The sequence below is a fragment of the Balaenoptera borealis genome, assembly GCF_965194805.1.
Source record: "Balaenoptera borealis genome assembly, chromosome: 19".
Classification (NCBI taxonomy): Eukaryota; Metazoa; Chordata; class Mammalia; order Artiodactyla; family Balaenopteridae; genus Balaenoptera; species Balaenoptera borealis.
Window position 1 is genome coordinate 16,282,132 of NC_138878.1, and position 26,180 is coordinate 16,308,311.

General features: G+C 37.9%; 1 protein-coding gene and 1 pseudogene across 13 annotated transcripts in view; both read right to left on the minus strand.

The window, feature by feature from the left end:
• NFAT5 (nuclear factor of activated T cells 5) overlaps positions 1-26,180 on the minus strand; it is a gene marked incomplete at its 5' end in the record, with an annotated part of 207,370 nt that overhangs the window by 8,331 nt on the left and 172,859 nt on the right. For 10 of the 12 annotated variants that reach the window (XM_082369762.1, XM_082369758.1, XM_082369767.1 and 7 more), the window contains 7 exons: positions 27-270; positions 929-3,431; positions 4,248-4,396; positions 12,595-12,678; positions 17,166-17,298; positions 22,407-22,459; positions 22,585-22,719. In XM_082369762.1, the coding sequence (XP_082225888.1) occupies positions 35-270; positions 929-3,431; positions 4,248-4,396; positions 12,595-12,678; positions 17,166-17,298; positions 22,407-22,459; positions 22,585-22,719 (3,293 nt within the window). In that variant the 3' untranslated portion in view covers positions 27-34. The remainder of the gene's footprint in view (positions 1-26; positions 271-928; positions 3,432-4,247; positions 4,397-12,594; positions 12,679-17,165; positions 17,299-22,406; positions 22,460-22,584; positions 22,720-26,180) is intronic. The other 2 variants (XM_082369766.1, XM_082369764.1) reach the window with 1 other exon arrangement.
• Positions 6,828-12,587, minus strand: LOC309617532 (proline-rich protein 13 pseudogene; annotated as a pseudogene). Its single transcript has one exon. The product of its transcript is annotated as a proline-rich protein 13 pseudogene (transcript).

The window sequence follows — 26,180 nt, forward strand, 5'->3', positions numbered from 1 at the left end:
GAAAGAAGCCAAAATGCAATACTCACATATCCAGTTAAAAGGAGCCAGTTAAGTTGTTCCCTTGGTTTTGCAATGAAACAAGCAAATCAATCTTTTCAATGTTCTGATTGGTGTTTATAGAGGATGCCAGTGGAGAATTCTCTGGCATTTGCTGAGAAAGAAGTGTTGTCACAGGTGGCTGGCCCTCGTTTTGTGGTTGGCCTGGCTGACTTATGGCCATCAACTGATCTGGCAATGTAGCTGGTCCAGAAGTTAAAAGCTGACTACAGTCTGCAGAGATATTTAAAATAGAGAAGCTACCTGATTAGTTATTTTCTGTTAAGATTCATAAGAAGATATTTATTAGTGGCTGGGGTAAATTCATTACTGTGTTTGCTCATTATAGAGTTAAAAGCGAGGCACCTGACAGCCTCCAAAAAGGTTTTCATTGAACAGTAGTAGAATTCATCCTAGGTTTCCTCTAAGCAGTATAAAAATACAACAATGCTTAGTTATCACCATAAGTCCTATATAATTTCCTTGCTATATAAACATTTAAAGAAACATGGTTTTCTACCTCACTGGAAACTACTTACTTTAATTGGCTGAAAAATTTTCTGTCATTCTTACTTCATTTTCCTTTCAAGTTTATATCTTAAAATGGCAAACACATACATTTATATATGTTACCACATTTAATCCTTCCAATATCCTTTTCAAGTATGTAATATTACCACCACTTTAGATGTGGAAATTGAGGCTCATGCAGGTCAAATATCCTGTCTAAGGTCTCAGTCTGTAAGTGGTATAGCTGGGATTTGAACTCAATTCTGTCTAACTACAATCCGTGCTCTTAAAACCACTATGTTGTGCTTTCTTCTAGTAATAATAATGTGACCATTTCGACCAATAACATTTAAGAAATGAGAAATTAGAAAGAGTTTCTTACTATTTTGAATGCCAAATAAGAACATTCCTGAAGTCTGCTGAGAAGAGCCAGGAGAATTTTGTAGTTGGTTCATTGTGCCTCCTGTAGTGTTGTGAAATAAAGTAGCCTGTGGTTGAGGTGAAGATGTGGCTCCTTGGATTCCAGGCATGTTGTTCTGAGGGGAATAAAGGGGAGACTGTTGCATGTCTTGTTGGTTTATACTGTTCTGCAATGCAGACATGGATGCTGGAGAAAGGAAGAGTGTTACTTGCTGCTCTTGAGAACTGGGTGACCCTTGGACCAACTGAATCTGAGGAGAGCTATGGAACAAGGAGGTCTGTGATGATTCGGACTGGGCAGGACCTGGGTTCTGAAGTGAGGAAACTGTGGGCTGGTTCTGAAATTGCATGGGCTGCTGTTCTTGATTCATTGGGGCCATATTATTTTGTTGATGAAAAATTGACTGGTTCTGCTGCTCTTGATTAGCCATTGGATTTTGACTTGGGTTGAATATCATGTTTGGTGGTGGCTGCTTCTGAGATGCCATTGGAGCCATGGTATTCTGATTGCTGAATAAAATGCTCTGCTGTTGCTGCTGCTGTTGCTGCTGTTGCTGCTGCTGCTGCTGCTGCTGCTCCTGGGATGCAGAGTTACTCTGGATGGCGACCATTGAGTGCTGTGACTGGAAGATTGTTCCTTGTTGGTTTTGAGGCATTGGATTAGGAGGAAGGGAGCCCAGGGAAACCTGAGGCTGAAATAGACCTTGCTGGGAGGGTTGTGCCTGTTCTTGGGAAAGCATAGGGGTCTGGATGTGTGATATTGGAGCCTGCTGTTGGAATGCAGCTTGCTGCTCAGTGTTTGATGTTGACTGAAGTGGAGAAATTGAATTCTGAGCTGCAAAAAATGAAATCTGTTCTTCTTGGGCTACTGTGTTAGTTTGAAGATTATTCATTGGACTCTGGGAAAGAAATATGTTGGCTGACTGCTGGTCTTGAGGAACAGAAGATCCCTGTAGCACAGCCATGGTATTTTGAGAGTGAAACATTGGAGGCTGCATTTGTTCAGAGGAGGTTGTAGAAGTCTGACTGTGGACAATAGGACTTGGACTATGAAAAATAGAACCTTGAGTTTCCTGGGAAAGGTTCTGAGCATCAGCAATAGGATTCTGAGGATGAAAGAGTTGAGCCTGTGAATGAGAAGACTGCTGCAAAAAATTCCCTGATTGGAGTGACATCATCTCATTACCTTGCTGGAATAAACCATTACCTTGCTGCTGGGTACCATTATTTTGAACGCTTATCATACTTTTCGTAGATGAAAAAAGGTTAACTTGAGGTTGACTGTCCCCACTATGTTGCATTTGGACCATGGTCTGAAAGACACTGTTCTGAATCTGTTTTGCTTGTGCTCCAGTTTCTTCTCCATCTGCTGAACTTGATGTCTGAAACATGGTAGTGCCAGGAGTTGCAACCTGCTGTGTGGTGGTTGTAGCAGTTTCATTACCAGAAACTGCAGGAGGAGAAGAAAACAATTCACATTGCATTTGCATGTCCTCATTGGCTGATAACGCACTCATCATATGAGAAGTCTGCTGGTAAACTGGAGACTGCTGAAGGTTTCCACTTGCTGAAGCAGTTGAAGGAAATAGCTCTGACTGAATCTGGGCAGCTGCCTGGCAGATACTCTGTTGCATCTCTATCACCATTGCAGCTGATGATTCCATCACTTGCTGTTGCTGTTGTTGCTGTTGTTGATTAGATAATGTGTTTTCATTCTGTGGGTGAACACTTTCAGCTCTTCCAGCTATTAAATTATCTGGTCTGGTATGGACTGCTGGCTCTGTTGAGGAAAACATTCCAGGGCTTACGCTATTTTGAATTTGACTGACTTGTTGAAAAATGTCTGCACTAAGCTGTTCTTGAACATTCTCATTACCATCTGGAGCAGAAAATAAAACTGAAGATAACTGTTGTTGTGCCTCTAAAACTTGTTGGACCAAGTCAACATTTCCATTGCTGCCACTAGTAGTACTGCCTGTAAAACTTCCTGCCTGCAGCTGTTGAATTGTATTCTGTAGCTGCTGACTCACACTATTTGGTGATGGGAAAATATTTGATGAAATCTGCTGCTGTAAAGTCTGTGCTTGTTCTTGTAGTGGTGACTGCTGCTGTTGCTGTGATGCCTCAGTCAGGTGTGACAAATTAACCACTGTACCATCTGACTGTAATACCTCTCTAGACTGAGTTTCTCTTGTCTGAAACTGTGTAGCCTGCTGCAGTAGTGCATCACTGTTGGGCAGCTGACTAGAAGCAGAAACTGCTGGAAAGGTACCAGGCTGTGAAATGTCCTGTGTTTGGATAGTTGTCAGGGTCTCTGGGTTGTATGCCTTGGGCTGAATCTGTTGTTGCTTTTCGTTTTCAGAAGGTAAGTGGGAAGATGATGATGATGATGAAAAAGACCCATTTCCTGCTATGTTAGAGATATTTTCTAATGTTTGTTGAGTGGATCCAACTGTCTTTGTAGTCTAAAAAATAAAAATCGCCAAATAACATGTACATATAAATATTAAATGAGCTCATATGATACTTCAAAAATTATTATTATTATAAAAACATATGCAGGGCCAATTTTCCCCTCTATATTATTATTTGGACAACAGGTGTAAGACTGTGATTCTCAGTGATAACATCATGTCTTACTGTCATCAGGATTTTTAAATAAGTATTATAAGCAAAGATAGTCAAACAAGTAGAAGTAGAAGAATAATCAGCTGCTGGAGAGTAAGAACACAATAATTCTATGGCTCATGAATTAATAGCCAATTAAAAAATATCTCCATTTGTGGATCACTGGTAACATTATTGGGAGGGGGGAACAAAGGAAAAATGGAAAAGGAGTTATAGGAAAAGACTGGTGGAGAACAGGAAATAAAATGTCTGTAGTTTTGAAAATGCTAAAACCAGTACTTTCATTAATACCACACATCACAAAGGTCTAGCTAATGTATTAATTCCTCCCTTGTCAAAAATGTATATTGGCGTATAGCTGATTCACTTTGTGATACAGCAGAAACTAACACACCATTGTAAAGCAATTATACTCCAATAAAGATGTTAAAAAAAAATGTACATTGGAAGTTGCTTTGCAGGCTATTTTATTTGAATATAAAAATCATTACTCTGCAAAGCAAAATTCATTAAGTGAATCCGAAGAGAAACAGATATAAAAGAAATAGGAGAAGTAAAAAGCATAAATATGGGGAAAAGAAATCAAACTACTCAAAATACAGCAATTTTTATATTTGAGGTTAACATGTGGGGCACTAGTCAATGCAGCTCACCTTAAAAATAGGGGAAGATCTTTTCTCTGCTGTTACTTCCATTGGAGTAACATCTTCACTCTTAATCACACTGCTTGATATGAGTGGAGTGATCAGAGCATTAGGAAGAATATTTACCTTATCTAAGTTACATCCAGCAGTTTTCATTGCTGCACACACATCAAAAAAAGAAAGAAACGTTTAAAATCACTGAAATCATCAACTATTTCATTCTACTGTGTGTTGACATTAGTCATGATTTAAACGTCTATTTTTTGATGCTATGATGGTAGCATGAGATACAAAACTGGTGTATCAAAATGTGCCCCTTTTTTTTTTTTTTTCTTGGTCATGCTGCGCGGCAGGTGGGATCTTAGTTCCCTGACCAGGGATTGAACCCAGGCCCCTTGGCAGTGAGAGCACGGAGTCCTAACCACTGGACCGCCAGGGAATTCTCTGCCTTCCCTCTTTTTAAGTAGCAGTGCCCTGAGGACTCCTGGTAAGAGCCTGAGACTATGAGTTAAATATCAACAACTGAGCATTTCAGTTATCAAGTGATACTCCCCAGCACCCTTCCAAGGTGCCCTGAATTAATACACTGCTTAACATGACCATCATATATTATAGGATACAGCTTGGAAATCTCCAGGAGGTTCAAGCTACTCAATTACAACTGTTATGTTCTCCTCTTACTATCTGGCTGCCTGGCAGTATAAAGCCAAACTTTTTAAAGGCCATAGAATTGTCTGAACATTTCTTTCCTCAACAAAACTCAAGCTTCTCATTAAAAGATGCCACCAATTAACCAAACAGATTTCACTTTTCTAAATTAATGTCTTAGAAAACTTGAATTTGCCAAGTTGACACATGAACACATTTCTCTTTTAGATAGTACTTAAACTTCTGAAAAGAAAAAATTTTAAGTCCTATTTTAGGTTTTGCTTTTGGAAATTTAATTGATACCAATTAAATTTCCAAAGCAAAACCAGCAAGTATTTTTCTACTTCCATTTTCAAAAGTAGTTATAGATTAACAACCAAGGAAAGGCAATACATAGCAGATAGGTAAGTTCTACCACTTCATTATAACTATTTTTCCCCCTTGATGCTCTTTCTTCTTTTTTGTCTATTGAAGCCTGCCATTGGCACTTAGTGGAGCATACTGATAATCACTAATGGCAGTCTTCTAAATTGAACACATAGCCAAATTCTGATCTAAAAGTTTACCACTACTTTGAGACCCTGTGTAAAGAAATATAGATTCCCCAGAAGGCTCAGCTGTTAAACTTCTTTTTCTATTGAATTATAATTAACATACAATATTATATGAGCCTTAGGTATACAACATAGTGATTTGATATTTTTATACATAGATTTCTTAATTTGATACTGAGAAGAAATCCTGGCTACAAAGAGAGTTTTAAAATGGAATATGGGGGGCTTCCCTGGTGGCGCAGTGGTTGAGAATCTGCCTGCTAATGCACGGGACACGGGTTCGAGCCCTGGTCTGGGAAGATCCCACATGCCGCGGAGCAACTGGGCCCGTGAGCCACAACTACTGAGCCTGCGCATCTGGAGCCTGTGCTCCGCAACAAGAGAGGCCGCGATAGTGAGAGGCCCGCGCACCGCGATGAAGAGTGGCCCGCCCCCGCACCACGATGAAGAGTCGCCCCCACTTGCCGCAACTAGAGAAAGCCCTCGCACAGAAACGAAGACCCAACACAGCCAAAAAAAACTAAATAAATAAATAAATTAAAAAAAAAAAAAATGGAATATGGTATATGAGCAGGATAGTTATCTTTGTAAATATTTTGATTTCAAAATATTTGAAACCTTCTAGTCTTTATTCAACTTGTCTCACAGCCAGCTGGCTAGAAACAATTCCTATGGAAATTGATTATACTGGGGGAGGGAAAAGTGCCCATTTAACTTTCGATATTCTATGCTTTATTACTCTAAGAAATGAATTATTTACTCATGAGTTCTCTGGACCTATTTTCACCTAGATACTATCAATACCAATATGATTCAACTCACAATCCAATTCTGTCTGAGACAAAGCTTCAGATCATGCACAGGGCAGGCATTTAAAAGTAATTCAGGCCCACCCCACAAGACAATTTGAAAGACCATTAGTGTTGTCTTACGTTGATCCTGTAATATCAACTGCTATTCTTGCTTTTGAATTCTATTAGAATGTGAGTTCCATGAAGGCAGAGATTTTGTTGTTGTTGACTGATGCATAGTAGGTAATCAATAAATATTTGTTGAATGAAGAAATGAATGAATGAATTTTACTTTTCCTTTATCGTAGTCAATTTAGTTTGTTGTGGACTATTTGGTTAATCTTACAGTGTTACATATTTTCATTAATAGTATTTCTGGCCTAAAAATTTTCAGTATCTAAAAACAAGTTTATATTACATTTCAATTAGAAACTGCATATAAATATCCATTGACAAACAAATGCATCACCTACACAGTTACTGCTTAACAGATCTATATGCATATTTGCCCCAAATTTATTTAGGGAATAATTCTCTCCCTCTCCCTCCCCCTCCCTCTCTCTCTGTCCCCCCTCCCCTCCCCCCCTCCCCCCCTTCTCTCTCTCTCTCTCTCTCTCTCTCTCTCTCTCTCGACCTCACTGCACGGCTTGTGGGATCTTAGTTCCCTGACCAGAGATCAAACCCCGGCCCACGGCAATGAAAGCCCAAGTCCTAACCACTGGACAGCCAGGGAATTCCCAGAGAATAATTCTTATTAGTGTGATTTTTCTTCTTCTGGAAAGTGAGAATAGGTGGAATAAGTTGAGCAGGAGTCTTTTACTTCTCCTAAGGAGACTATTCACAAATAGGTATGTCTACTAGCGTAGACAAACAAGGAAAGGACTTTTTGTCTAATGCTCACTCAAAGATACAAGTCTTTCTATGGCCATATGCACAAAGTCTTTGTATGGCCAATGATAATTTAGTTTTCTGAGCCCTATTCTAGTCTGTTTGTTGTGTTAGCTTTGCATGAGCTCCAGCTGGAATCCTGCTGGTGCTGCCTGCAGGAGTGGAAGGTGCTTCCCTGGGCTGCCTGGTGTCATTAGGTGGGGGTGAGGGGTGCTGGACCTGCAGGAGGGAAAACCTTTCTCCTGGTATGTTCTCTGGTCTCCTGGTACTAATGGGGTTCCCATTATATCACTGTTGGTGCTGTTGGGGAAGGGAAGCAACTACATGGGCTGTCTTTTGCCACTGGGTACAAGGTCAAGAACTGTGGGGTCTGGGCTGCATAGCTCTCTGCCACTGGGTAGAGGTTTGGGAGACCCTGGTCTAGTTTACCTTCTGCCCCTGGATTGCCTTCTGCCATTGGATGGAGGGTTGGGAGACACTTGGTCTGGATCTTACTATGGCCCTGTTGGAGGGCCAGGTGCTGCCAGGTCTAGGTCTCTCTCCACTGTTGGGGGAAGGATAGAGACACACAGGGCCTACTGGTACCACCAGTGCAGGTGGAGGGGGCCTGTGTGCTGCTGCCTGCTGTGGGATGGAGGATGGGTTGGCCCCCTGGGTTCTGCCCTTGCCACTCTTGCAGACATACTGACCTGCTGCTGCTGGCACATATGAGTTCTGTGTTTTGGGCCTCCTGGTTCCACTGTTGGCAGATCAGGTCCATTACTAGTTGGCGGATGTGGGGAATGGGGCAGGCTAACCCTTCCAAATTCTGCTGTTGCTATTGCAGGTTTGTGTAGGGGATGGGTTGGCCCCCAAACACTGCTAATGGGTCAGCTGCTGTCACTTGGTACGAGTCATCCCACTAAGTCTCTACTGGGCTTTCCCTTTCCTGACCTTTTGGCCAAAGAGAACAGGCTTTTCATGCTTATTTATAGATTTATTATTTTGTCTATGCCTGTTGCCAGTTCTGAGTTGCAACTGCTGCCCAATTCAGATAAATGGGAGATAAAAAGAAAAGCAGGTAACTCACTTGCTGTTGTTCTGTAAGTTCTAAGGTCTTCAGCCAGTCCTATTCCTTCTTTCTATATTTCAAAGTCCTTTTATACTGCTGAATATTTCCAAGGTATTAAGTAGATTTAGAAAGGAGGAACAGGGAAAAGTGAGTCTATACTATCTCCACCACCCACTCAGGAGAAACAGCTCTATTCGGACTGAGAGTTGGAGATGAGAGGAGGACCTGAGAGAGCATACTGAGCTAAGGAGTAGAGATTAGTTTCCAAAATGGCAGTCAGAGCTCATCAGCCAAATGGGCTCCACTTCCCAGCAGCCTTGCAGTAAGTGCAATCAATAAAAGGCCTGCTGGGAAATGTTTATTTGCCACTAAATCACCCAAGCATGCCACAATTACAAGAAAGGTACAGGTTGTTTTTTTGTTTTTTGTTTTCCATAATTAAATTTCCACAGCATCTCCCCAATCAAAAGTATTACAAAAAGAAGTAAAAAATCACATTTTACAGATCTTAGACTTGTCTTCAGCATTTTGCTCAAATTTCACCATCTTCAAAAAGTAAAACTCTTGTAAAACTCATCAGCTAAAAGTTCTATCCAAGCAGTGAGAATACGGCCTTTGCTAGCCCATGGCAATTCTTTTCCCATTTTCCCTAGCCAGTTAGGGTTGAAAAGCAGAGTGAGGCTCAGACTGCACGGGTGGGGAGGGGAGAGACTCAAGGGCTAATTTCCCCCAGTACAAGATGGCATCTGAAGCTTGACGGGAGAGCACAACTGGAGGGACTTGAGGGAAGGGTCCAGGCCCTGTATGCAGTCAGAATCACTGCTGGAAGAGGAGGAGGAGGAGGAGAAATGCTTGCCATGTTTGTGGTGTTTGTGCTTCTTTTTGTGAGCTTTCTTCATTTCCTTCTGCATCTTCTTGTCGATCACCACTCCTGGTCCTACCATGTCAGGAGCCAAAGGATTCACAGGATGCATGCCAGGGGAAGGTGGTGGGTATGCAGGGGGGTAAGGACCTGAGGGTTGGCATCCTGGATACGTGGTTGTGGCACAGGATGACAGGGTCCACCAGGGGGAAAAGCTGGATTCCCCTGGGGTGATCCTGGGGGAGTGGGAAAGGGGCCTGGAGGAAAGGTAGGGTTGGCAGGTGGTGGATGGGCAGGATTGCAACCTCTAGGGTACCCGATGTTAGGGGGTATGGATTTGGTCCTGGCTGCCCAGCATTGGGATTCCACATGTTCAGGTGTTTCCTCCAATCCAGGAATGGAGAAAGAAGGAAACTGAGGAATCCAGATGTCCCGTCACCTTTACACCACCGCCTGGGCTAAGTCTACACTATCTTGTCTCAGAACCCACAACTGTATCTTAACAGACTTGCAAATAATACTAAATGGCTTTTAGTATCTTTTCTTCCTACATTTTCACTATGTATTTATTGAGCCCTTACAAAGTTCCAGGCACTGTTCTAGGTTATGTGGATCCAGTGATGAATAAGATGGATAAAGCCCTACTACCTGGAGGTTACATTTTAGTGAAGGAGGAAAAACATACAAACAAGTAAAGTCTGTACTACCTAGAAGTTGGGGGAGAAGTTTTAAGCCAATTCAAAAAATCCAGAAAGTAAATTATTATTTTTTATTTTGGCCATGCCGCATGGCCTGCGAGATCTTAGTTCCCTGACCAGCGAATCAAACCCGGCCCCACGGCAGTGAAAGCGTGGAGTCCTAACCACTGGACCACCAGGGAATTCCCCAGAAAGTAAATTAGACAGACATATTTAACCATCCCAATATCAATTTGAATTTATGAAGAATACTGTTATAGATAGTTTATGCCAAATAATTTTTTAAAGAGTGTTCTCCTTCCATCCATGCCAAATAATAACAATTTTGGAAACTTAGAACAATCTTTGCTAAGTTTGTTGTCATCAAGCAGCACTTAGGTCATATACAAATACATTTGGTTAAAATATGAATTAAGATTTATAAGGGATGGAAATAATAGAGTAAAAAGAATATACAGTTTTGGGGGAAATCTAAGTTGCAACCTCTGTCAGTTATTAGCTGTGTGACCTTGAGCAAATCACTTAACTTCTCTAAATTTTGGTTTATTTACCTGTAAAATGAGATTGAACTATATTATCTCTATGATTCCTACAAGCTCCTAAAACTTTTCACATAACTGCAACCAGTTAGAGAAAAACATATGCTGGCAACTATTTTTTCACATTCATCCAATTAACCACTTTTTACAAAGCTAAAACTGAGAGACTGCACATCAATACTCTATCCCTGGGTCCTAAACCTGCATCACAGAGTTTCTGAATGATCGATCTAGAATTTTCACTTACATCTTCCTGTACGTATATAGATATAGAAAACTTTCTGGAAGCTGTTAACAATAGTTTACACTGTACACTTTATCTTATTTAATCTGTATTACTTTTGTATTAATATATACACAGTTGGGTAAAACTGAAAAATGAATCATGATGCTTTACCACTAGCTTTAATATCTCACTGAGCAGTTGTGCAGTTATCCCCCTTACTCTCCACCTCCCCCTGCAAACCCTCCCCAAGGAATGAGAAACTTGTTGCAGAGCGAAAGCTTTCAATGTCTGGCCATAATGTCATATTTGTGTATCAAGTTCTAAATCTTACTGTAATTGATGGCTATTTTAAAGAATGTTATGTGGAGGATTATGCCATAACACAAATTTAAAAGTCATTCATGTTGCTCAGTCTTCATCATTAAAGCATACCTAATTAAATCGCTCAGAGGGCACCTGGGCATTATACCAAAGCTCTGATTTCAAGGAATCACAAAAATAAGCTATTTGTCAAGGGAAATTCCTAGTTGAAAGTTATTGTTGGTTTAACTGATCAGGAATCTCCAATTAATGATACTGTATTTAAAAATGACAAATGAAAAATTTTAACTGATAAGATAGTTTAGTATTCAATTTCATTTTATATCTTCATAAAATTATTTTACATGATTTCAGTTGATAAAATTGTCAAAATAAGAAGGTCTGAATTGTGAAAAATAATATGTGTATGTGTGTTTCTTACCCATTTATTAGGCTTGTAAGATTTTGATCAAATGACTAAATCATTTTATTACCAAAAATTAAACATAGCATTTAAAACCTTTTAACCTTCACTATGAGAAATTTCACACTGGATTACATTAGTGTCCCACCAGCCTGATACTCTATGAAAGAAGCATGAAGGAATTTTTGGAGAAAAGCAGGAACACATCAAAGTTGGCAAAGGACAGACCACAAATGTCCCTGACTTTCTCTAATGATTGATTAATTATGGTACTATTCATCTAATAAACACCGTTTGAATTATTATTGCTTAGATGTTACCTTATACACTAAAGCTCGACCTGTCTTTTTAAATTCCTCTATGGAATCTTGATTTCCTCATCTGTGAAATGACAATCATAAATTTCCTACCTCATAGACTTTGGCAGATTAAATGAGATAATGCTGGTAAAGAGTGTGGAATGCTGCCTAGCATTTAATATATGTTTGAGAAACATTAGCCATGGTTATCCCTAGCAGAGACTTGTAAATTTTCCTGTAGTTAAATCAGATAATTATGCACTTACTTGTGCATAATTCCTAATTAATCTATTTTGGAACTGTTGATAGAAATTATAATGGCAAGCTATACTGAACTGAATATATATATGAATGCTGAATTTTACTATGACAATAGGAAAAAAAATCCACTGTATTTGATAAAACGTATTAAGCATATTATGCCCCTTAAAAATATAAGTATACAAAATTTTAAAATTTAACTCATATGAATTTCATGGCAGAAAAATATAAGTAAAAGCTAGAATTACAGGAATAAATCAATGGCCATTATGCAATTGACATCTTCATATGTAATGGCACAAAAGCATCATAATTGAGAAACACATTATAACATCCTGAAGATATCTTCATTTTCTGTTTGGAAATAATGGTGTCAGAAGAAAGAATGGTACCTAAAGAACCTAAAGCAACTTTTTCAAATGCCAAGTTCCTATTTTGGTCTCTTTAGTCTCAATGTCAAGTACTACTCTTATTGGCAGCAAGAAGCTTTATAAAGCTATTTTATATACATTATTGTACTCTATATATACTTTTAAGATTTTTAATATTAGGGAATAAAAAACAAAACAAAACAGAAACTCCTCTACTCCAACATATGTTAAAAAAAAAAAGTTGTTTATATGGTAAATGAAGGGAAATATCAAGTTGGGAAGCAAATCTCTGCATTCAGTAAAGTCAAACAAGTATTTATTTTACAATATGGAAGATAACCTGCTAAGTGTTCTGAGTACACAAGAGAAAATAAAATAGTAAGGTTTGCTAGAGAAAATAAAGCATCACTAATTTACAATTTTTGAGCAGAATTAACTTGGTACCTTTCATGGCCTCTTCGAAAGAGCAAGGTCTTGCCGGACTAGATATTTCCTTCTTCACGTTTACATTCAAAGCAGCAGCTGCTGCTATTAAGACAAACAAAAAGGATTAATGTATTTATTTAAACTTATCCTAACAAAACGTGTATCTTAAAATTCTTTAACTGGAATATCTTCTCACAAAGCACTATTAAATTATTTGTTTAGCAGAAATTCTAGGTTCAGATGAGTTTTTATAATCACCAGTCTACGCTCTAAAATGCACCAGTCTCCCAGTGGGCAGAAGCATATGCTTACTTATTAAAACAAAATAAAAACAACCACAACTTCAAAAAATCTTTCTTGTAACAGTACACATATTGATATGAGTAGAAGACTGATATGAGATTTTTTAAACTTACCAAATATACTGTAACACTAGCATGAAAAAAAAATTCACCATTTACCTACATAAATGATTTATTTAAAATAATACTGATTCAGAGTCAATTGAGCTAAATTTTTTAAAAAACTGTGATGAATATACAAAATCTATAACATTATGATTATTCTTTTTAGCAAGCCCTGGAAAATATAATCTTTGCTATTATTAATGGAGAATTACTACACTTCTATATCTATACATATCAAGTACATCTATTATGAAAACTTTAAATTTAATAAGCGTGAGAGTAGAGATCAGTTCTGAATGGTAAAGTTAAATAAATTCCAAATAAACAGGTTTTTACTTAAAATGACTGTTTAATAATTTTATTTAAATAGATGTTAATTTCTATTTTTCATTGTATTAATTTTATTTATTTATTTTATTTATTCCCTAATTTATTCAAAATGGGAATTGAGTCAACTTATTTTCAATTTATTCTTAACATGACAATGCAAAATGATGGTTATAGAGAATATAAAGAGATAGTTGACTGTGAATAAAGAGACAAAATGTACACATCTCCTAAGAATGAAGTTAAAAAATTTATCTAAGCATGCTGTGCTGCACATGAGGTCCAACAAATGATAATTTGAATGAACTATCAATTGAATGAAATTATCAATTGAATAGAATTGATGAGAAAAGAAATCCATAGACAATTTTATATTTTTTTAAAAAAATTTATTTATTTATTTATGGCTGTGTTGGGTCTTCGTTTCTGTGCGAGGGCTTTCTCCAGTTGTGGCAAGTGGGGGCCACTCTTCATCGTGGTGCGCGGGCCTCTAACTATCGCGGCCTCTCCTGTTGCGGAGCACAGGCTCCAGATGCGCAGGCTCAGTAATTGTGGCTCACGGGCCTAGTTGCTCCGCGGCATGTGGGATCCTCCTAGACCAGGGCTCGAACCCGTGTCCCCCGCATTGGCAGGCAGACTCTCAACCACTGCGCCACCAGGGAAGCCCTATTTTTTTAATTTTTATTTTATTTAATTTATATTTATTTTTAGCTGTGTTGGGTCTGCGTTTCTGTGCGAGGGCTTTCTCTAGTTGCGGCAAGCGGGGGCCACTCTTCATCGCGGTGCGTGGGCCTCTCACTATCGCGGCCGCTCTTGTTGCGGAGCACAGGCTCCAGAGGCGCAGGCTCAGTAGTTGTGGCTCACGGGCCTAGTTGCTCCGCGGCATGTGGGATCTTCCCAGACCAGGGCTCGAACCCGTGTCCCCTGCATTGGCAGGCAGACTCCCAACCACTGCACCACCAGGGAAGCCCCATAGACAATTTTAAAGCATAACATTAATTCTAATAATTACAGATTTAAAGATGGAAACTAATCTTTGAAAAAATTTTAAATTTCTACTTTTAAAAGTTTTAGTCATTTGTCTTTAGAGCAACAAAAAATTATGAATAAACATTTTATCCTCCATTTCTTATAGCAATTACTAATGCAGAGTCACTGCAAAAACTAAGGAGATTTCTGTGTCTTAATAGATGGAAGTAAAACAAATTAATGGCTAAGCAATGCTTCAGTGACTAACTGGCAATGAAACAAAGGTTTTACGACTCTGCAAAGTAAGTGCCTAAGAGCATGTACATGCAATGTATTTTTGGCAGTATAGACTCAGAAGGCTTTAGAGGGGCTTGTGTCTGGCAGAGCATGCGGAGCCAGCCAGTTTATGTACAGTTGAGCCCCTGCCTCAATCCTACTTTTAGACCGTGTACCAAGTATACAAGATCCCAAAATTTTCTGCACAACTACTCTATAGACTATGCGTGAAATCTTAGGCCTATAGGGTGAACAGAGCTTACGAGCACTGGCCAGTGCATCAAGGCCCTCCAGGTAGAGGATGGAGCCAGGAGAGGGAAAAGAAGGATGCCAGCCTGGGGATTCCTCTTTCTTCATGTTGTCATATCCCAGTTTGGACCTCCAAGCAGTTTGAAAATCCTCAATTCGAATCTGGCCTTCCAGGTTATTATGAAGGTATTTTGGTCAAATTAGGAGGATAGAATATACTTTATTTAATTATTTGTTATTTTTATCTATAACTTTTAAATATTTAGACAAAATGGTGTAGCAGTTGCCATTTCTACTCTTGACTTACAAAAATTATGCTGGGCCTTGTTCTAGCTGTTACAATTACTATACACCACTGATTATTCAAATGTTTAACCACAGTCCCTGGATGAATCACAAAAGCAATTAGTTTATCATAATGAGACAGTGCAAATTTTCTATAACCAAGTTTTCCTGAAATCATATTCTCTCACATGAACACCTAAAAAGATGCTCACATTTTATAAAACATAAAAAAGTGAAATTGTGGGAAGATTCTTTAATTAGCTATATCATAAAGGCAGAAACTAAAGCATTGGATCTCACTATAAAATTTGCATATTATATATTTATTCAATTAAGAGTTTCTGAGGGCGACTGCTATCTATGATATATACAGTACAAGGGGGAAATACTTAAAAGAATAAACGTATGTTAGTGATTGCCTAAATGTGGCCAAATACAGCCAATTAGTGTAGGCTTTAAAACAGAACACTTAAAAGCTGTTTTATTTGGCAATTTATTAAAGGGAAATTTTTAATAATCAGCATTCATTACTAAGAAATGAAGATTCATAGTGCTGATGCTAAGCACTTCAAAGTTCTGAAGTTCTTTATTATTGATCATAAAACCAAACAAAAACAACAAAACCTCAGTATTTTCAGGATGGCGAAAACTTTAAGGTTATTCACACACACACACACACACTTCCTTCTTCCCTTCCCACACAAATATTTTAATTACTGTATGCCATTTTTCTCCCCCTATGAGCAAACTCCTCCTCACATAAATACTAAATGTTAATATTTAGTAACTAGCAGTTACTAAAATGCTTTAACTACCATTAGTTTTAAATCAAATTTTCTTGGATTTTTGAGGCCTTCTTTGAAAGAAAACAATCAACTATTTCATCTTTAAGTATAAACCAATATCCTCTTCCCTAGTTTTGTTGAAGCCAGTATATTATTTCCAAACTTTGTCTTTTTCTGTCTGAAATTTCTACTTGGGATCTTTTGTTCTGAGATAAATACTAAAAGGATTTCATTAGTGCTATACTGTGGCACACTTTTGTAGCAAACTGGTGGGAAATAACCAATGCTGTGAAACTCAGACATGATTAAAAAGAACAAAAAGGGAACAGATCGCATTAAGTGATAGAAAGTAATTATCAAGACTAGTTACAACTCTGTCCTAGCGACTGTTTCCATCACTTTTGTTGCCAGGGCTTTCTTTCCTTGCTACCATTTTTCACTTTGTACCTCACTGAATCCTGAACTATTTGGGAATAACATATCGGTAAATGTAAAGATATGGAAGAACTTCTACCTCTAAAGCATGCCTGAGATAGAATGGAGTAAACCATGGTAAGCATGGCAGAAACCAAGCCTAGGTCAACAAAACATGTGAAGAGTTTCCATTTCCAAAATGTTCTCTCTGCTTCTCCAGGAAAAGCCTTCTCTTCTTCAGGCAACTAAACTAATGTAGGCAAAAAACTCTTAGGACACTTCTTACCCAGAGAGCTAAATTTATAAGCAACTGCTCTGGTTTCTTAAGCACCTGTTTTACCTAAATGCTTAAAATTATATATAAAATATTTATTCACCAGAAGTCTCTGATATTTTTGATAACACAAATTAGAAAATGTTACAGGCATATGATTCTATTTGTGATATTATCACTTATCATTCCAAGCTATCTCTCACCTCTCCCAAAATGCATCCTATAAGCCAGCCAGACTAAAAACTATTAGCAGTTTCTCAAAGTCGTCACTTTCACCTTTCTGCACATAAGAGGTACTCAATGAATGGTAATTCTTACCAAGGAGTAACTTGTATGACAACTCTGGAGAGCCTGACTTCAGAGCATTTCTAGCTTTTCTTTTATTATTAGAGCATAAGGCAGAAACAGTTCCCTTAATATAAGAGTAAAAGCAGTGTTTGGTGGCCATCTTCTTAGGAAATAATGCCATCTTCAAAAAATACTGGTATCAATTCATCTTAGCACACAACTTTCTCTTTTAAGTTGGCTGGTCTTCTTCATATTCTTCCAAAGAACTAGAAGTTAATTATTCCTTTTGATTCAGAACTTTTTATTTTGACATACCTGGGTCTGGAGTGTAAGTGAATGGCTGAACATCATGAGATCTTCCAGCATTGGTCACTACGTATATTCCCACTGATACTGGCAAAGTTATATGTTGGTCATGATATGGGGGAACCTTCACAATAAGATGATTCTAATTGAAAGAAAATTACAAGAGTCAGAAAAGAAGTAATGTTTAAATTAAAATTTTGAAATAAAATATTATAATTAAGTACATTTCCTGTTAGTTGTAAAGTTTAAAAATTCTGACTAGGGGAAAAAATGTAGTATTTAAAAGCTCAGGTTCACGGGCATCAGGACATTAATCTTAAAACTGCTTTTAAGGTAAAATACCAATGTTTTACAATGGCTTACAAGGTCCCTGCCCTGTCAACTTTATCTCATTTCCCTTCTCCTCCAGCTTGTTACATTCCAGTCACACTGACCTTCTTACACTAACACAGTAAATTCATTCTTTTAACACACTAAATTCATTTTTACCTCAGAGCCTTTACAACTTTCTGTTCTCTCTCACTGGAAAACTCTTCCTTTACCTCTTCAAATGGCTAGTTCCTTACCCATTTTCAGGTCTCATTCAAATGTCATCTCCTCAGAGAAGCCCTCTCTGACCATCCTATTTAAAGTAGCACCCCTCTCCAATCTGACCACATAATCTTGTTTATTTCTAAAATATCACTTATCACCACCTGAAATTACTGTGATTATCTGCTTGTTTTCTGTCCCTCTCCAACCACAAGAATGTAACCTCCATGAGAACCTAGGATGTTCTGTTCTTCATTCTATCTCCATGGTTAAGCACCTCACACAAAATATACTCAAATATATTTGTCGAAAAAAAGAATGAATATATATTCAGGAAAAAAATATGTCCACCATGCATAATGTCAGTTACCATATGTTTTGTAAACCTTAACAGTGAGATGTATCAATACTTCGCAATGCAGTTCACTGCTTCCTAACCACTTTAATTCTCATTTAAAGTCAATAGGGTTCAGTTCACCCAAACCTCAGTAGATTAAAGTCATTTTTTTGTATGTGAAAATAGTGGTAGAAGCATCCTTTTAAGAGAAAGGAAGAGTTCCATAAATGCTTCAGCAGCACTTATTCTTCTTAGAAGACACAATGAACCACATTTGACTTGTTCTCTTCTTCCCTAGTATGTTATAGTATTGGGAAGGAATATCAAGGGGTAGTGATTATCCTTTTTATACTGAGTATGTGATATGCAAGAGGCCAATGGTGATAGCTGAGGATGAAGTGAATGTGATGACATTTTTTACTTAGTTACACTATGGTAGTTGGTTGACTCAGTTGAATAGAACATGTGACAAATGAGGCCAAGATTTTGATTTCTGAGCACTTAATTTGTTTCTAAGCCATCTTAAAACACTCTCTGAAATAGTCACATTATACATTTAAAAATAGCTTCTTATTTATGGCATTAATAGAATGCTTCCTGAGTCCAGTTAGCCATCTCAAAAAAAATCACACTTCGAGAGACTGCCAGAAGCAGAGAGGAGCAGACACATTTCAGGAGACCACCTAATCTCCTGAATTCCAGCAAAGCAGAGTAAGTGCCAGCTCTCTTGCTCCTGGATTAGGCCCTGAGGCTGCAGAGAAAACTCAGAATAAAAACGGAGAAAGTGACATTTCAGGCTGAAATTACTAGACACCTCCAGGAAGTAGAGAAGGTAAAAGAAACCCAGGGAGAAGAACTGCCCTCAGACCAGTGTGTTAAACCTTGGAGCAACCATGAGATTAGGAGTTTCCTACAAGAATGGGAACTCCTTGAAGATGAAGAGTTAAAGAAGAATTATCACATAGCATCAAGAATAATTGCCAGGCATCTCAAGCAAACGGGCATAAATAAGAGCAGGAGAAAATGTCTCCAGATGCTAATAAACATGCAGGACTTATATTGGACCGTTCATGAAGCCAACCAGAGACCAAGGAGTGAACCCTTGCCATGTCCTTATGGAGAGGCCCTTCACAGGATCCTAGAACACAGAGGGGAGAACAAGGACTTCTCAGAAGTGGCTGATGTCCCACCACCCGAGTACCAGCCCCCTGCGTGTGCCATCCCTGATTGCTTTGAGGAGCTGCTGTGGGCTCCCCCACATATGATCTACATAGAGGATCCTCAGGTACCCAGATGGGAGCCCTGGAACATGTACCTTCCACAGTCAAGTCCATGCCTGTTTCCTGCATTTCTCCCCCTACACCCTGGCCCCCAGCAACAGTGGTCAACTCTCTCTGACACTGAGTCAGATTGAGAACTTACAGTTGGAACCTGGATCCCAGTTTGATTCGAAGGACAGACAATGGACTAGCACAATTCTATACACTCATGACTTCTTTTTTCCTAGCCCAATGTAATGAGGGGAAAAAATGTGAAAATAAATGACTGTGACCCTCAAAAAAAAAAAAATCACACTTCTAATTCAGGTGGAAAAACATATATAAATGTGTGTACATCCACAGGTATTAGGGGGCAAAAATCTGAATGCACATACTCAACTGCACATGAGGCCATCAAAAAATGTACCTGCAGTGATCCAACTTCTAAGAAACAGAATCTTAAAATCTTGCCCACCTTCCTTTGTTTAAACACTGCAACTACATCACAAAGCAGTCCTACCTACAGTTAAGGAGATGGTTGAATGGATGGACTTGTGAAGTATCTTCCCAATCTTAAAATTACATATTTGGCAAACTCAATAACTGAAATTATTCTTCTGAATAAAAACTTGTTTCTTGGTAATTAGTAACAGAATTAGTATCTAAAAGTCAGATGCATATTTTATTTAAACAAACCTTTTACTCCACTTGCTTTGGAGAGCGTATTTAAGCAAATCTAATTTGAAACCTTTTATTTATTTATTTTTTAAATTTATTTTATTTTATTTTATTTATTCTATTTTTTGGCTGCATTGGGTCTTCGTTGCTGTGCGTGGGCTTTTCTCTGGTTGTGCAGAGCAGGGGCCACTCTTTGTTGCAGTATGCAGGCTTCTCATTGCAGTGGCTTCTCTTGCTGTGGAGCACGGGCTCTAGGTGCGTGGGCTTCAGTAGTTGTGGCACATGGGCTCAGTAGTTGTGGCTCGTGGGCTCTAGAGTGCAGGCTCAGCAGTTGTGGTGCACGGGCTTAGTGGCTCTGTGGCATGTGGGATCTTCCTGGACCAGGGCTCAAACCCGTGTCCCCTGCATTGGCAGGCAGATTCTTAACCACTGTGCCACCAGGGAAGCCCCCGAAACCTTTTAAAAGCCAAATGAACCTATTTTCATACTAATTCTTCTTACTTCCTCAATCTGAATCCAGCAATTCTACAAGTGATTTGAATTAAAAACTAAGTAAATTGTAGGTAGTGATAGTAAGCTTTTTAAAAATACTACTCTCAAAAATTAAGAGCAATTAACTACCACTGAGCTAGGAGTACAATACAGACAAAACATACAAAGGATTGGGAGACCTGTGGAGCAGGCAGAATGTTCTCTGAGGTAAAAAGAGAAGAATATCTGAAATTTAATTTCTTCATCTTTAAAAAATATTTATTTATTTATTTATTTTGCTGCACCGTGTTTTAGTTGCAACACGCGGGATCTTTTAGTTGTGGCATTCGAGCTCTTAGTTGCAGCATGCATGTAGGATCTATAATACTTCCCTGACCAGGGACTGAACCGGGTCCCCTGCATTGGGAGTGCGGAGTCTTAGCCACTGGACCACCAGGAAGTCCCTGAATTTTAATTTCTTAGAAAAATCTGCTTGGATTCAAAGTAACGACTTTCTTTTTTCCAGCAGATAATCTTTTTCAGAGCTTATAAGCTCTGAAGTGGGAATGGTCTGATCAACAAGTTTTACAAGAAATTATAAAATGCCAGAGTTAGAAGGAACCTCAAATAATCTAGTAAAAGAGTTTATCTTATAGATTAGAAAACTGGGGCAAAAGAGAGACTTGTCTTACACAGGTAACACAGATTGTTAGTCACAAAGCAGGTACTAGAATTTCAGTTAAGACTAGTCTAGCAGACATTATCTGATGGTAAATGTGACAAAGGAATGGCTGCTGAGTCCTACTATCTCTTCTTGACAGCATGTAGTAGCATAGGCTAGAGGAGAACATTCTGCATAGCATTTGTCTAGGTATACAGGAAGCTCCACCTTACATGATACTATGTAGTGAAGAATTAATTTAAGTCAAAGTGAGGTCTAGTCTTTTCCCTTGGCTACTGGGAGGTGATCTCTAGGCCCCTAGAATGTCCTGTCTGACAGAAGTATCTTTGTTTGTTTAGGGGCTTTGGCCACTGAAAAGTCTAACAATGTAATTTATGAAGAGAGCTTTGAAACATGTCATATCATTTCCAACCTCTGGGGGAACTGGAGACTAAAGGTTAGCTGCACGGGCAGTATGTCATCCAACACAAATAAAAACTCTGAATACCAATAGCTTGGATGAGCTTCCTAATAGGCAGTACTCTATGTACTGCCTATGTTGTCACACATCAATGTGCTGAGAGGGTAAGGAATCCCTGAGGACAGGAAGCTTCACCTTCAGGACACTCCCAGACCTTACTTTATGTGTCTCTCCCTTTGGCTGGCTCTGATTTGTGTTCTTTTGCTTCTCTGTTCTTTATGAACTGTACTTATACATACCAATCTTCTGCATATGCCTTATATCTGATTTACTCATAAGTTTGTCTTTCTCTTTTGTTAGTTTCAACTTCTATGAGGTTGGTCTTATCTGCTCTACATACTAATTCTTAAGTCAGTCCTTTATCCTTGTTTTCAAACTTTTTTCCTTGTTATTTGGAAAACAATATATAGCAAGGTCCTACAAATATAGACTCTTTAAGTGTAACAAGTAGCACTTCTGAATGCAAAAAGGTAACTAACAAGTATAAAACACCTGGCACATAGCAGGTACTCAATAAATGTTTCCCTTTGATTTAACTAAATAGTACCTTAAGATAATCCAAATCATCAGAGCAAATAAATATTAGGAAAGAAATGTTTCATTCATTAACAATGGTAATTTGCTAACGCTCTTAACTTTTTCAAATAGAGAACTGTCATTTCTAGCATCAGTGGAATAAATCTATTTCAGTTAAAGAAACCCAAGAAAGAAACTTTAAATGATTTACATCAACCCCATATAAAGAAGAAATTTGTTAATGCAGGAAAATTTTGGAGCAAAACTCAATTTCTCAGAGAGTAAACAATCAAACTATAAAAAGTTTAAATTATACCTGATGAAATAATTCCATGTCGATTTCAGCTTCCGACTTCCAAGAGTTTTCATCTGATTGAAATAAAAACAGTGACTTACTAAAATTGTGAAAAATTTTTTACTTTGTAGCTACAACTATATCTTTATAACAAAGTGAAACATGCAACAATTTCTAAGGCAGTATTGTGCCTACTTACCAGAAACATTTTCTTGGAAAATAACTTTAGTTCCTTTCAGAAAGTTCTTGCCGATTAAAAATACTTCTTCCTCTCCTTTCACTGAACAGCTATGTAAGCTCTTCTTTAAGATTTCTGGCACTCCTGCTGGCTGAGCTGTAGATATATATAAGCATTCCATAAAAAGAACCACCAACACTTACTTCTTATCTAAAATCAACTCTCAATTATCCAGTTCTATAAGTTGTCTTTGTTGACCCCTGAATTTGACTTCTTTTATTCTGCATATTAAATTTTACCATAACAGAAAGCAAAGAAAAAACAGAAAAGTCTGTATTAATTTTTAATAACTATTATAAGATTTTATAGGGATGGATTAATGTCTGTGATGACATTTTAATTTATTAGCTGTCATCTGTTTTCTCATTACATGAACAAAAAAAAGGTGTAAAATATGAATTTGGTCATGTTTTTGTCTTAATATTTTTAAAAAATTCAATTTAGAAACAAATTTATCTCACAATCCTAACCTTAAAAATGTCAGCTATGCTATGCCATTACAAGACTTCTGAGGCAATGTGAGCCTATGGGTGGTATTGAGGGCATCTTTAAGGATCTAGACCCAGGACTCAGGCCCTAAACCAGAAGAACATCTGAAAACAGACTGAATGCAATTCAGAGTACTTCTTTCTACCAGGGTATCTCCTCGAACTAGGATACCCTGAGGTTAAAGATAAAATGCACTTGTTTTTCAATTACAAAGACTAACTAACCACTAGTACAATTAACAAAGAGGCTGACTAGTACTGAGCAGGAGCCAGATCTAAGAAATTGTAATTGGCCTACCAACTTCCTCATGTCATGATTTCCTTAAGAAAATTTAATATGTACTGCTTAGTAAAACAGGTTCCAAAGTAAGTGTATCTGGGAATTACTGAGTTAAGCAAAGCTAAATGAACAATAGGATTTCTCCAAGCATTTCACATTCTGATGTACACTGTAAATATCCAAGAAGTGGGTATAGTACACAGTCCCCCCAACATATTTGACTCCAGAAACATTCTTCCATATTGACGCCTAAGGACTAGTTTTCCACCAGAATACTCTCTGGGATACTGGTTAATGCAAATACATACCTTTTAGGTACTCAAAAACCTGCTTCCTTAAGATTAAGCACTTTGAAATAGAATACACTATTTGTTGTTTTAGTACACCCTAACAACATATATACTGCAAAGGTAAACTTTAACATGGCTGTATAACTTATCAACTTCTAAATTAATGAGATAGTCTATTAAACTTTAGGAAAAGTTTAAGTTTTTTTCTCATTAAATACTTACATATTTAATACTTAATTTTATCTTTACAAGAAAGTAATATGGGAAATTATCCTTGTCAAAATATTTACTGCCCCTCTTTCCCTAGGCCTGCCGTTCCTTGTGGGAAGGCTCTTACTCCACTCAACGTCATTCTTGCTCCACTCATGTAAGGACTGGCCATGTGACTTGTTCGTATAACGAAATGTGAACTGAAGTAATTAATGTGCCACTTCCAGGCTTTAAGAGCCCCACGTGGTTCTACCATCTTCCTCCACTACAAAAATGGCAATATCCCAGAAAGGGGCAGCTTCTAAAGCCTGGTTCCCAGAGTGAAGAAAATGGAGCTGCTTCCAAACTACACCCAATATTATCATAAAATGAGGAAGAAGTAAAACTTTGTTGTGTAAGCCACTTAGATTTTTTTGGTTGGTTGTTACTGTAGCACCATTTAGCCTCACTTGTTAATACAAACAAGTATCTTATCCTAATTCAATATCTGAATGGCAAATAATATTTTCAGCAATGTCTGAGTTTAAAAGAAATTGTGATTGTATAAACATATATACTGTCTGGAACCCACAGGGTTAATGTATGAACAGAATGGAAACAGTTACTGGTCATACACTGGTAATTACATATCCTTTTAGAGAATTAAGTGAACTTAATTAAGTGAATTTATAACTTTTTGGAGTAACACTGGAACTAGATACTTGTTTTTATACAACATTCAAGAAAAATATGATAGATATTATTTTGATTAGAAAACAATAAGAGGTGCAAAATTATATGCACATATTGTATTAACAAAATGAATGGAAAGTCTATAACCTTTCCCCCCAACTTTCAAAATACTATATGGAAATTCCACTTCACTCATGATTATCAAAACTTTTTTCCTACCTCATTTTTTCCTTTTATGTATTAAAGGCTTAAGATGGCCAAATGAGGCCCCTCTGAAGGTACAATGTGTATTTATCTTTCATATATTTGTATTTACATTACACAAAGAACTAGTCTGTTCAAGATAATTTAACTTCTAACTTTTGACCTTAAAAGGTCTTTTCTATTAAAAAGTTTAATGGTTACCTAACAGGACATACTCCATACTAAACAGAACTGAAATCAGGATTATTTACGCATTAACTGTTTTATTTTTATCTTTAAGTAATTAGTAAGCTGACTCTTGAAAGTGATCACATTGCTTTAAAAAACTGTAACAAAAAAAGCAGGCACCTTTCTGGTATTATAAAAAACAATGTGCTTTTAGATGCTGTTCAAATAGCGGCCTCAAAAATAAAGCTGAGGGACTTCCCTGGTGGTGCAGTAGTTAAGAATCCGCCTGCCAACGCAGGGGACATGGGTTTGAGCCCTGGTCCGGGAAGATCCCACATGCCGTGGAGCAACTAAGCCCGTTCGTCACAACTACTGAGCCTGCGCTCTAAAGCCTGCGAGCCACAACTACTGAGCCCTCATGCCACACCTACTGAAGCCCGCATGCCTAGAGCAGCCCCTGCTCGCCACAACTAGAGAAAGCCCTCGCGCAGCAACAAAGACCCAACACAGCCAAAAAAAAAAAAAAAAAAAAAGCTGAAAAAAATTAATGAACATCTGAATACTGAAAAATAACAAAGCAAATATTTCAACCTGTCAAAAGAATTAGTAAGGCTTTTTAATGTCTGTAAAGAGAAGAAAAATTTACTCAATGATATTATCCCTTCTCTAAAGTTGTGGAAGAGCTAGAAATAAGGAAAGTAGGAACTCGTTAAATTCAGTAAGATTTAATACAATAAGCATTAGTAAGACAAAATCTAAAATACATTATATTGAAGAAAGCTATGATTAATTTTGCCACATTAAAAAAATTATTATAGAAGGGTGGATTCTAAAAAAGTATGAAAATTGATATTCTTAATTTGATCTAGTATATATGTATTGTCTGGAGACATCTAAAGGTGTGAAGAATATAAAAGGGGATGATTCTTCTATCCCCTTAACAACAAACAAAAAGACAATGGATCCAATGGCCACTGTTAAACCAACAAGTAGAAGCAGGACTGTTTTTCTAAGGTCACAAGGCACAACATGAATTCTGGCATTAGGCCTTCTTTCCACTGAGTGTCTCTAGATGGAAGATCAAGTATCTGTTTCCTCTCCTCCCTTCCACCTCTAGAACCTTTTGGCCCCTCTTCCTTTTCTACCTCCCTCTCATCTTCCTGTTTCCTTCTACCTCCCATTCCAATTCTAACCCTTCTTACTAACCTATTTCCTTTTTACCTCTCATTCTACCCCAACTGCTCA